The sequence below is a fragment of the Erythrolamprus reginae genome, chromosome 10 (assembly GCF_031021105.1).
Source record: "Erythrolamprus reginae isolate rEryReg1 chromosome 10, rEryReg1.hap1, whole genome shotgun sequence".
In the NCBI taxonomy this organism is placed as follows: domain Eukaryota; kingdom Metazoa; phylum Chordata; class Lepidosauria; order Squamata; family Dipsadidae; genus Erythrolamprus; species Erythrolamprus reginae.
Genome location: NC_091959.1, coordinates 49,758,031 through 49,770,887, shown reverse-complemented (window position 1 = coordinate 49,770,887; position 12,857 = coordinate 49,758,031). Strand labels below are relative to the sequence as shown.

At 52.3% G+C, this 12,857-nt stretch overlaps 1 protein-coding gene across 1 annotated transcript in view; it reads right to left on the bottom strand.

Annotated features, from left to right (window-relative positions):
- The window catches only part of MYO1H (myosin IH), a 36,852-nt gene extending 24,999 nt beyond the window's left edge, over window positions 1-11,853 (bottom strand). The window contains exons 1-5 of the mRNA XM_070763348.1: window positions 11,284-11,853; window positions 2,122-2,286; window positions 1,379-1,494; window positions 782-980; window positions 394-474 (exon numbers count right to left, since the gene is read on the bottom strand). Coding sequence (XP_070619449.1) covers window positions 394-474; window positions 782-980; window positions 1,379-1,494; window positions 2,122-2,286; window positions 11,284-11,301 — 579 coding nt within the window. The 5' untranslated portion in view covers window positions 11,302-11,853. The remainder of the gene's footprint in view (window positions 1-393; window positions 475-781; window positions 981-1,378; window positions 1,495-2,121; window positions 2,287-11,283) is intronic.
- Window positions 11,854-12,857: the final 1,004 nt, after the last annotated feature.

Here is a 12,857-nt window from a genome sequence, read left to right as displayed (position 1 = left end):
TTTCCCAAGACCCTGGTGCTACTCAAATGTGCCGCAGCTCAAAAAAGGTTGAAAATCACTGACATACAGTATAACTAACAGGGTGGATGGAAAGAGATGCATTTCCACCCCCGAGTCGGAAAGGACACTGCTGGGCAGCTCTTCTCGGTCCCCACCCTGACCTACTTCGCAGCGTCATCGGGAAGATAAAAGCTAAGGAAGGCAGGAGTATTTTTTTCTGATTTTAAAGAATAAGACTATATATTAATCCTATTTATGTGCCACCCATCTCCTAAAGGATTCGGGGTGGCTATATAACCTCTAATAAAAGTTTCTACAAGGTGGCTACGTTTCATTATTCTGGATTTAAAAATGCAAGGTCTTTTTTTTAAAGAAATATTTTAAAAGCTGTACCTTAAAATCAAACTGGATATCCATGTACTTCCCAAACCTACTTGAATTGTCGTTCCGTAACGTTTTGGCATTTCCAAAGGCCTGGGGGAGAAACAGAGTTGAAGAGCGTCTGGGGCTTCCTTCCCCCCCCCCTTAGTCTTATCTACCGCTTCACAGTGTTTTCCCAGCCCCCTCTAAGCGGTTCAGCCTCTTGCCCCCAACAATCTGGGTCCTCATTTGACCCACCTGGGAAGGATGGAAGGCTGAGTCTACCTTGAGCCGGTGGTGAGACTTGAACTGCTGAACTACAGCTAGCTTCAGTTGCTGCACTCTCACCCCGGCTCTTGAGGAGAAGCCCCTCCACCCACCCACCCGGGACCGACAGGCGGGACCCTCAGCTGGCGCCCACCTCCAGAACAGGGTTGGAGAGGAGCAGGCGATCGCGGACCACCTGGAGCTGCTCGGTGGTGGGGCAGGTCATGGCGAAGAACTGCAGGATCTTCTTGGAAGCCTCCGTCTTGCCGGCACCACTTTCCCCAGAGATCAGGATGAAGTGGTTGTTGTACTCGGTGCACATGACGCGGTAGGCGTTGTCCGCAATGGCGTAGCTGGAGGAGACGCGGCAAGTCAGGGGCAAAGACAACACAGCGGGGGGTCTTCCGGGCGAGGCTTCCACTCCCATAATCCCCAACCAGCACTGGGACTACCTCCTGTGGGTTGTTGCTATTGTTGTTGTTGTTGTTATTATTATTATTATTATTATTATTATTATATCAATAAAACTCAGCAAATGAGATCACTATGCTGGATTTTGTATTTCATCACCAGTCGGGCTCTTCCCAAGCACCTAGGACTGCGTTGTTGTTATTATTATTATTATTAATCATCATCATCATCATCATCATTTGGGGTGGCCGTATCTTTTGTGTTTCCACTCCCCTTAAGGTGGATGGGTCCCAGCTGGAGCCCGCAGAGGAGGGGGCGATGGCTGGGCCTCTGTGCTCACATGTGTGGGGGCAGCTCGAAGAAGTTCACCCCCTTGTATTGCTCCATCTGCTTCGTGGTGTAGATGTCCAGCTCCTTGTAGGGATTCACGGAGACCAGAAGAGTCCCAATGTAGGTCTGGAAGGGAAAAGCGAAGGGGAGAGTTCAGGCGGCCGACTGGACGGCCTGCCAGATCCCCAGCAGAAGATAAGGACAGGGGGCACAGTCACCATCCAACGCTGACCCAGACTGGCACTGCCCACCTCCAAGGACCTATCTGGGGGGGCCATAGCGGTGCCTTTTCAGAGTCAGCCCCCTCATTAGATAGACAATGCTGAGAGGCCATGAGCAACAGCACTGAGACTTATGGTGTGGTCACAGCCCCCTCTAAGCGGTTTACAGAGAGTCAGCCTCTTGCCCCCAACCATCTGAGCCCTCATTTGACCCACTTTGGAAGGAGGGAAGGCTGAGTCAACCTGGAGCCGGCGGTGAGATTTGAATGCTGAACTACAGCTAGCAGTTAGCTGAAGTAGCCTGCAAAGCTGCACTCTAACCACTGCACCATCATGGCTCCCTCCCTTCCTCCCTTCCTTCCTTCCTTCTCCATCTCTTTTCTTTCTCTTTCTTTCCTTCCTTCCTTCCTTCCTCAGTTCAGTCCAAGGCTTCTGGCCTAATATTATTTGAGCCCCCTCTTTCCACCCCCTCCCACAGGACCAGCCCCCTCCCTCCTCCCAAATGGACCGGCAAGTTTAAGGCTCTAATTACGTAGATGAGGTTCTCGCGGTATCGCTTGCGCAGGTTGTCCAAGAAAGCCGACTCGCTCGTGTGAGAGTCCAGCAGGACGAAATCTTGGACGCCGACTCTGTCGCGGGCGATCAGGGCGCCTTCCATGTTCAGCTGGTGGGGCTTCTTCCACACCGCCAACGCCTTCTGCAAAGCCACAGGAAAACAGCCCGGTTGGCGGGAGAAGGCAGCGGATGTCCCTTCTGGTCTTGGGAATGTGCTCCTGAGGCAGTGGTGGTGAACCTTCTTTCCTTCGGGTGCCGAAAGAGCATGCACCCATGCTGTCCCACATGCCCAAGGGCCCACACCCATAATTCTTTGCCTGGGGAGGTCAGAGGCAGCTTCCCCCGCCCCACGGAGGTCCTGTGGGGGCTGGAAAAGGCCTCTTTCTCAACTTCTGGTGGGCCCAGTGAGCTCGTGTTTCACCCTCCCCAGGCTCCAAAGGCTTCCCACCCCCCTGGAGGCTCTTTGGAAGCAAACATGCCCTCACGGAGCCCAAAGTCAGCTGGCATGTTGGAGCTGAGCTAGGGCAACGGCTCGCATGCCAGCAGATATATACTATAGCTCCACATGCCATCACTGACCTAAGAGATGGACAGGCAATCTTTTCCTTTCAAGACCACCAGAAAGCAGAAACCTTGTCTGTCTGTCAGCCTGTTTGTTTGTTCATTCATGCATTCATTCGTTCATTCGTTCGTTCGATTACTAGGCTCCCGTCTGCAGAGACTCAGGGCAGCTCACAACATCAGCAACAAGCACAAAGACAACCTTGGCAAGCGCCGTCCAAGAATCCCTGCCAGAGTTTCCCAGGCTGTGATTTATTCTAATAAATGTAGCCAAATTTGCACACCAAGTAAATTCACAAAAACCAGGGGACAAAATGTCATTCTCTCTGTGGATACATTGAGTGGGGTTGTTCCCCCTCCCCTTTATTTCTTTTCCCCCCAAAGCCAAGAAATTCTGTTGCAATATTTTCAGGCACGCCGGACACAAAGTGACGGTTGCAGTCTTCAAATTGCGCTGTAAACCACCACCACCACCCCGGTATCATAGGCTGGACCTTGGCTGGACCCTGGCCTGGCTCTTGCCCCGCCTGAGACAGAAGCGGCTCTTGGCTCTCCTTTGCTGGAGCAGATGAAGATCAGGCCCTGCTGCCTCTCTCTTGCTCTCTCTCTCTCTCTCTTTCGTGATACCCAATGACCGGATCCACAACGCAGAGACTGATTTGCAAGGTCAAAGTTTTCCTTGTGGAAAAGGCTTTGATATCACTGGCGCTCTCTGCGCTTGGTTGTTTTCTTGTATAGGCATCTCATGGCCCTGCTAGGTAACAAGTGCTGGAAGGGGGTGGTAGAGGAAGAGGAGGAGGAGGAAAAAGAAGAGGAGGAAGAGGAGGAAAAGGAGGAGGTGAAAGAAGAAGTAGTGTAGGAGGAAGAGGAGGAGGAAGAAGTGGAGGAAGAAGAGGAGGAGGAGGAAGAAGTGGAGGAAGAAGAGGAGGAGGAGGAAGAAGAAGAGGAGGAAGTGAAGGAGACTCCAAAAGGCTGGAAAAATCCTCCTAACACGACAGCTTTCCCTCAAACCCCCCCCCCCCACTTTTGGGTCTTGTGTTTGGCCTTTTCCACAAAGGAAGCGTTTGTGAGTTTTTTTGCCGGCTGGGACTTAAAGCCCCTTGTGGCAGGATTGGCCCAGACTGGAGCAGCGTCCAAAGCGTGGGAACGTTTCCCCTCGTCCTCCCACCCTGGGTAACGTGGCTGCGTTTGGAGGCGGCTCCTCCTGAAACAGGGGGTCTTGGGCGGCTTCTCAGGCTTGGCCAAGGGAGCCGCCTCGGGCTCAGCAGCCGCTGGTTCCCCCTGATGGACCAGAACCACTCCCGCGCACGGAGGGAGACCTGAAATATCCCCCTTAAGAGAACCGGGCTCCCCATTTCCCACTGGAACTTTGCAAGGCCCCCCCCACCCCTTGCCCCACTTCCCTCTGGGAGGGGTTTGGAGTCCACTCCACATTCCAGTCTAGGGAAACCCAGCCACCCTCCAACTCCCCCCCATCCCTCTTGTGGGGAGAGGCAACTGAAAAGAAAACATCAACCCCCGCCCCCCCTGCGCTTGGCCCAACATTGCAAGATGTGGGACTGAAAATCAATGGAAGGATGACAATAGACGCGCATGGCGGGACCATCCCTCACGGTGCAGTGAAGCCCCCTGCAACTCCAAGTGAAAGCTCCGCGAGGCAGCTAAGAGACCGGGTCCCCCCCCCCTGTGGCCGACCGGAGCCTCCCTGAGAGCTGCTTCAAGAGCTGCTAACGGCTGCAGAGCAAACGGCTGAGGGTGGAAAGAGGCGCAAATGGAAACGAAACCTTCCGGCCGTTCCAGGGAATCTTAGGAGGTCCGGCTTAACATTCCTCCGGCCACACCGCACCTCGGATCACAGCCGAGGACAAGAAGGAATCCGGGCTCACTGACTGAGTGATTTTAGGATTGAGGAAAAAACTATTGCATAAAAGTCCAATTCATTAATGAATAAAATATTGAAAAAGGAGGCTGAACCACGGGGGTCCAAGTTGCACCCTTCCACCAAATGGTGACTGGAGCAGCACTCAAAGGGCTCCTGCAATAGATGGACATTCAGAATTTATTGGACCTGAACCCCTTGGTTTTACAAACAAAACCTCAACACCTTGTTGGGCACTTCCTCTGTTCTCAGGGGCTACTTCACTAACCCTTAAGTGTTCAGGCTCCTACCATACCATGAAATTGCAGATGACCCATCATAACAATCACCATGATCACATCAGTAACAACAACAACAACAACAACAACAATAACAATAGCCTTACCTTTCCTGTCACCGGAGAGAAAGAGAGAGAATGAATAAGCCGTCTGGAACACCCAGGAGCTGCCCGGGGATTAGAACCCTGGACCTGGTTCTTTGCCCCCTGACCTCCCCCTCCCTTCCCACTGGAGGAAGTCCTCCTCCACTGCCCTGAAGCCCCTCGGAAAGCCAGGCTCCCTGCGCACCTCACTCCCCCTCCCTTCCAGCTGCAGCTCCCGTCTCCTTTCCACCTCTTTGGCAAGTGAGAGAAAGAAGAAGAAGAAGAAGAAGAAGGAGGAGGCTATCTTGGCCACGCAAGGCCGCCTTGTCCCACTGACCCCCTCCTCCCCCAGCCGGTCAGAGAAAGAGAGAGAGAGAGGCTCAGTCGTCCTCCTCTGATGTGAGATCTCAGCAAGGGGATATTGGATAGAGGGAAGAGAGGAGAGAGGAGAGGAAGGAAAAGAGGAAAGGAACGAAAAGGAAAGGAGAAAAGAAAGAGGAAGGAAAAGAGGAGAGAAGGTGAAAGAGGAAAGGAAAGAGGAGAGGAAAGAGGAAGGAAAAGAAGAAAGGAAAGAGGAAAAGAGGAGAGGAGAGGGAGTGTCTCCTGCCAAGGCCACCAATTCTGGTCCCCAAGAGTCCTGGATTCCTCCTCTACCTTCTTGCATTCATCACCCAACTCAGAAGGCGCCTGGTAGCAAGAACCCCTGGTCCCTCCGCTCTTCCCTCCTCCTGCACCAGCCAAAGTTACAAGCCCTCTACTCCTCCTCCTACGGGAGGTTGTTGGCCTTGGAGGGTTTGCAGCCTCACTGAGGGCATCAACTGTTCAAGCTCTGCTGCCTCTTGGGCAGCATTTCAGCCGGGGGCAAAATCCACAGGGCAGCTCACTCAGTGACCGTTGCCCCGGCAGAGCTGGGCATCCAACGGTATTTTCTCTCTGGCCCTGCAGTAAAACTCAGCATTTCTCAACCTCTTAAGGGGGGCAGGCGTCCACTCCCAGCGCCCCCCAACAAACGGGAGGGAATTGAAATCCTCCTGTCTGGAAAAAACAGGCAGGGTTGAGCAACGGTGCCCCAACCCATTAAATGGAGTCAAAGGCCCCCAACTGTGGCACTCTCAGGGCTGAGGGGTCAGGGTTTTTTATCAGGGAGGGCTTGTCCAGGACTGCAGAGCACAAGGGAGCGTCCACCCATTCTCTAAGAAAGGAAGGGCAGGTGGCAGGAAGGGGCCTAGCGTGGAAAAACGGGGAAAGAGGCCAGAGGGACCCGTCTTAGTCCCACCAACACTCCGTGAGCTGCACCGGCTGCCGATTGGTCTCCAAACGCAATTTAAAGTGCTGGTTATTACCTATAAAGCCCTACGTGGCTTGGGACCATCTCCTGCCTCACATATCCCATAGAATTGTCCTCATTTTCTCCAGCCAGGTGAGACCTGTTGCAAGGATGCTGGGAAGAAGGGGCGTCCATAAGTCCACTGGTGTGCCTTTTGTCCCCTGTCCAATTGTCTTTCCTTTCTTCCACCTATCTTATATATTCCCTTCCTTTCATGTATCCTCTCCTCTAAGTTCACCTTCACCCTCTTTTATATTATCACATGTCTATCTTTCTTCCTATGTATTTGTGTATTGGACAAATGAATAAATAAATGAAAATAAATGAAAGAAGACCAAACGTGCCTTGCCAGCTCTGTCTCCACAAAGCAGAATCCCCCTTTCCCCACAAGGGGGCGCCCTCAGCTCCTTCCCAGGTCAAGCCTCCCCGTTTCTCTGCCCATCCAAGCGGCTGTCTTCAGATTCGGATGGACGGATGGTTCACTTAAGAGGCTTCTGGGGCTTCACGCAGCTGCAGGGCATCAGGCTGGCAAAGGTTCTACACAATCTAAGTGTCCGTTAGCAGGAGTGGGTGGCTACCAGCTCCGGACCGGTTCGTGCAAACCAGTGGTGGAAATTTGGCCACGGTCGCCAAAGCGGTGGAAAGGCTGCTTTGCCAAGGTCCCGAACCCAGTTCCTCCAGTTGAAAGCAGCTGGCAGATACATTACTCTCTGCACATGCTCAAAGGCTTCTGCGCATACATAGAGGGTCAGTATCCAGATGTGAAGCATGTACACGCACTTCCGAACCAGTAGAGAAGGTAAGAGAAATTCACCCCTGGTCAACAGTGGCCCCCAGCTACAAAAGTTTGGACAGCCACGAAAGACAACACCAATCCTTTGCTCCCCCCCCCCTTCTCCGAGCATCTCTTCAGGTCTGGCCAGTTCCCATGAGTCTGCACTGCTTGAGCATCCGGCCCATTGGAGACGGTGATAGAGTCCACACACCAAGAGAAAGGCAGGTGTCCACACACTTCTGGCAGGTGGCGTGGAGAAGGTCCACTCTTAGCCCCTGGTTTGAACAAACCACCATTTGAACCAAGTCCGCAGCAAGCAACCCTGCAATGGCTTATGAATACTTTGAATGTTATTCGTAAGACTTATGACCAGAATCTGTTCATCCATATGAGCAGGTGAGCCTACAATGTGCAGCTCTTACTGTAGCAATTTGGGGAGGGGGCTGCTCTCCTCCTCCTCCTCCTCCTCCTCCCAGCCACTCAACTTCGGGGGCTGCAGTTAATTTCCCCCACTGTAAACATTGCATCAGAGGCTCCAAGACCATCTGCCCAGGACTGTCTTTGTCACACAGCCCCCCACCCCCCAGCCTGGAAGTGACCTACATCGGCTGCCTGTCCCCCAGGTTTTCTCCCCACTTCCTTCCCTCCGGTTCATTCTGCTCCCAAGCGGAGGGCACAGCCTCCCCTCCCCTGCTTCCCTTGCCCTTCCTCTAAAGCCATCTACTCCTGGGGGCTAGAATCACTTCAACCCATCAAAATTGCAACTAATAAAGATATTTTTTTTTTAAAAAACCCAAAATTGCAAGAAAGCCAGGGGAAAAAACTTCAAAGTCTACGAAATAGCATCCGCTCTTCCTACCTGAATAAAGTGACCAGATTGTAAGATTGGGAAAGAGAGACACCATTGCATAGGGGGGAGGGGGGGCGCTAAAAAATTTCACACACACAAAACTCGGGACATTTTTGAACCACCGCGGGACGCAGGAAAAATCATTCAAAAGCCGGACTGTCCCGCTGAAGGCTGGACGTCTGGTCACTTTATATAGTTTCAATCAAGAATCTGTCTGGCTGAAGGATGCTGGGTTTTTCATTCGTATTTCTAAATTTCATGTTCATAAAAGCTTCCACTCCAAAGGGTAATTATGTGCATTTGATCATTTGCAACATGAGAAATTTGACTGAAAGAGTAGTAGATGCTTGGAACAAACTTCCAGCAGACGTGGTAGATAAATCCACAGTAACTGAATTTAAACATGCCTGGGATAAACATAGATCCATTATAAGATAAAATACAGGAAATAGTATAAGGGCAGGCTAGATGGACCAGGAGGCCTTTTTCTGCCGTCCGTCTTCTATGTTTCTATGTTTCTATGCTTTGCAGCTTGGGGAAAAAAAATATCAGTCATGAACCCTCGACACACGAATGTCTAAAATTGTTTGCATCCCACACAACGTCTGCTAGCCGCCCCGAGTCTGCAGAGAGGGGCGGCATACAAATCCAATAAATAAATAAATAAAATAAATAAATGTTTTCTAAACTTTATCCTCGTCTCTTTCCGAAGCCACCGAAAGTGGAGATTTTGAGGCTGAGCGGTGGGCAAGGAATGCCCGGCAATGCCGACAGTTCCCGGCCCGTAATTTTGGCAGAGCCTTAATCCAAAGAGCGGGGGGCTCAAAGGGGACCTCTGCCTCCCCCTCCAAAATCAAAAGCAGAAGTGGGGGTGGGGGGAAATAAAAGCCCTTCCAGCCCCTAAAACTTCCAACCCATGGAAGGGGCTTCGGGGCTGCCACCTTGAAAGGCCCCGCGGACCCTTTTCTCCACTGCCGCCGGGAGATGGGCCAGGAGGGGCTTAGGGGGCTAATCCCCTGAGAATCAAACCCCCTCCACACGGAGAGAAAACCCCAAAGCCTTTTTCCCAAAGTGCTTGTGAAGGACAACATTTTTGTAGCCGTCGCATAAAACGTTTCTAATACGCTACAATCCTTTACACCGATCTGCCTCCATTTCCTTTCAGTAATTATTCATTAGAAAACATTTAACGTCACTGCAGATTTCACACTGGGCACTCTGGCTACAAAAGCCCAGCCGAGGAGGCCCTTCCAGCGTGGCCCGGGCTAATCTGAGAGACGGCGGGGAGGGGGGGCGGCCGGCACACAACAGCCCCCACAAATGGGGTGGCTAACGGTCAGGGCTCCCCTCCTGCCTCCCTTGACGCTGCAGGTTGAGGACGGCAACAATGGCGGTCTGTTCCGGGCCCTTCCTCCCCCTGGGCAGGTCCAGGCCAGCTCTGACCGGCAGACTGGGATCGCCTTGTGTCCCACCTGCCGGACGAGAGTCCCAGCCCCGAGACCCCCCTCGCTCTCCTGCTCTAGAAGGCAGGCCAAAAACCAGGGGGAGAAGGCAGCCATCAGTCCTGGGTCGGTCAAGATGACCAGGCCAAATCAGTGGGCAGGGGATCCCCAGGGATGGCCCCGGCCTGGAGGGATGGCAAGGCTCCTGGTCCAGCCGCCTCCTCTGCTTAGGATTATTATTATTATTTTATTCGCAAAAAAACAGTAAGACAAAGCAAACGAGATTGATATGCTGGATTTCGTATCACAATATCACAAGTCAAACACTTCCCAAGCGTCTAAGCCCGTGTGATGTGTTTTCCTACGATGCGCGCAGATCAAATGCCGGCTGAGATCTTTTGGCATAGTGTCCCAATTACTTCTGGGACCCCCTGTGCTGGTTTTCGCCAGAGGGGCTGTAGTTGGGCAGAGGGGGCAGAGTTTCCCTTCCCTTTCTGCCCCCCACCCTCCCCCCCGGCTGCCCTGCCAGCCTTCCCTTCGTTGCTCCCCTTGTCCAAACCTCTCAGGAGGTTAATGATCCAAGGCCGGGAACAGCACCTCCGGTCCCTCTTCATAGGCCAGTAAACAACCACACGCTGTCCTGGCAAAAGGCCCCGGACCCTTGTTGCAGCCTCTGGTCAGAGCTGAAATACGGCCGCACTGCAGAAAGCGAACCCTGCAGGCGGTCAATTTATGGCCATGTCTCCTTGTCCCTCCCAAGAGAGAGGGGCAAGCGGGATTATGAAGGCACAAATAATAATAATATATTTTCCTTATATATAGACTTTCAACTGTTTCTTTCGTACCCTTTTCATGGTGTTGACCATTTACGTTACACAAGGAAAAATGTAATGTTTGTTTGTGCTGTTTCTGTTCTGTTCTGTTTGGTTTTCTTGGTTATATATGTTCCTTCCCCCTTTCCCCCTCACCTATGTTTGTTTTTAATATTTATTTAATAAAGATTATTTTTAAAAAGAGGGGGGGTGTTTGGGGGAGACCCCTAGAGTGGCCCCTGGCCTCCTGACCACCCTTCTCTTGGACAGACAGATTCCTCTCTTTTGTCCGCTGATAAATAGACGTCCATAATTGTTTTATTTACCTCCCACGCAAACATTGTTTTACTAATTGGTTTACGAGCTACTTGTTCCCGGACTGAAAGAGAAAGCAAAGCCCCCCCCCCGCCACCTCCTAAGAGCCCCCCCTCCTTCTGCTGTTAATGGGGGTCTCTGACTTCTAGGAGGGAGAAAGTCCTGGCAACCCCTTCTCAGCAGCACCCGAGACGGCTCTTGAAACAACTACAACTGACCACTTATTCAAGGCTGCCACCGTTGTGCTGCTGGTTGCCACAAAGCTTCTCCGTGGCCTGTTTCCTAAATCTACACATCTTAATTTAACACTTTGCTGCAATACGGCCTTAATTTAATTACACATATCGTTTTGCAAGCTGGACTTGGCTTTAAAAGCAGGAGGGAATCCTTCGAAACAAGCAAACCAAGGAGCAGGCGCCAGGTGTTGACGCCTCCCGTCCGAATATATAGATATATTTTGCACACCCCTGTGTGTGTGAAAGCATCAGGCCAGCTGTGCATATGAGAGAGGGGTGGGGGGAGCGAATGGGGCAGCCATTCTGTGTGTGATCCACGCAACAGGTGAGCCTGGCCTGCTTCCTGCTTCACAACCATCTCGGTCTGCAGAATCTGTGCAAACAGCACTCCATGTTCCCTTGGCAGAGCATAAAAGAGCATGCAAGCCCCACAACTGAAGGACTCCCCTCCCCTCCTTTCCCCAGAGAGGGTTCCCGGAGGGCCCTGTGTTCTTTTAACCCTACAACAGCCGAAGGGGGGGGTGTTATAGAGTGAGAAGCAAGCCCTCCCCCTTCTGAAAGGGCCCCCAGGGAGCACTTACCGCCAGCAGCCCCTCCATCCTGGTGCACGGATCCTCACAGGCCCTCCCCCATCCAGACAGCCAGGGCTGGTGTGGGGAGGGTCCCTTTTATTGGCCTGCAGCAGTGCAGCTGTTTCTCTTTGGCTGGGGGGGGGGAGGAAGTGGTAATTGCTCAAAGGAGGTTTGAGATCCTGGTCCTTCTCAAGGCCTGGACCGAAGGGAGAACCTCAGACCACTCGCCCCATTCAGCCTTTGGGGCCCTAGGGAGCTTTTTCCATGGGGGGGGGAGCAGAGAGTTGGAGAAAGCCGGTTGTGCTGATCCCAAGAAAGGCAATGGAGGCTCAGGGGCCTCTGGCTCAGGCGTTTCAACAGGAATTTGCCTATTAATCTCCGAAGCTGCTGATGTTGCCCCAACTTTGAGGAGACGGAAGTTTCACCCACTCCCACCACACGTTCCCCCCCACCCCATTTTCAATAGCAGCCAAATGCTTAACAGGTAAAGAGCCAAACAGGTAAAGCCCCCAGCTTTGAAGCGAGAGGTCAATGGCTCCGAGAGGAACTTTGTTTTGGCCAACATTGTCCGAGTTGCAGAGAGAGAGCGAGAGAGAGCAGCTGCTTTAATTGTAAACTTCCCCTAACAAGCCCCTGCCCCCCCCCAATGCCTTGCTGAACAAATAAATAAAGGAATGCTCAGATTGTGTCCTGGGCTGCTTCACAGCTGGCTGCATTGGGAAATTAGATTTTTATAACGGCCTCCTCCTCCTCCTCCTCGCTGGAAGGAAAAATGAAAGAGCAAACAGAGGACCTGACCCTGCTTTAAATTTACTGCCCTGTCATCTCTGACTCCCAGTTCAGCATAATTGCAAATCCTGTTTGGTAATCAGAATTGCCCGGCTCCACCCTGGACAATGGTCAGGGCGGCATCCAAACCTCCTGGACTTGCCCTCCACCGTGAATCCTTTCGCCCGGTTGAAAGCAAAGCCGCCTTTCCCAGATAAACCTCTGATTCCAAAGAAGGCCTGGTCTGCAACTCCTTTTGCCCTCCACCAGGTATGGTTGGCACACACACAACAAAGACACAAGACTACAAAACTCTTTTCCCTTTGAGGGAGGGAGAGAAAAGGGCCATTGGTAGCAAGCGCCTCCCTTCGCGTGAGGGTTTGGCACAATTTTTTAGAAGAAGTGTTGTGCTAAACCCACCCTGGACAATGGAGGACCTTCCCTCTCCCTTCTGCCCCCCCCCTGTGGAAGCAGTGCTGGTCAAACTTGGCCACTTTAAGAGGTGAGGACTTCAGAGAGTTGAAATAAATCCGCACATCTTAAAGTTGCCAAGTTTGAAAACACTTGTGTTAAAGTAACACAACCCTTTAAGGGGCTACACACAGATCCCCCTCACCTGGGCCAAGGCTGCTTGGCTGGGACAGCGCTGCCCCCCTCCAGAAGAGAACCAGCCCCTCTCTCCGTGGATGCGCCCCACAGCTCTTGCTCGTAGCCCCAAGGGAGCTGAGTGGACCTTTGGGGTCAACAGCTCTTGCCGCTTATCACCCAGACACCCCCTGTTCCAGGGGACAGGTTTGGTTTCACATTGTTGGCGA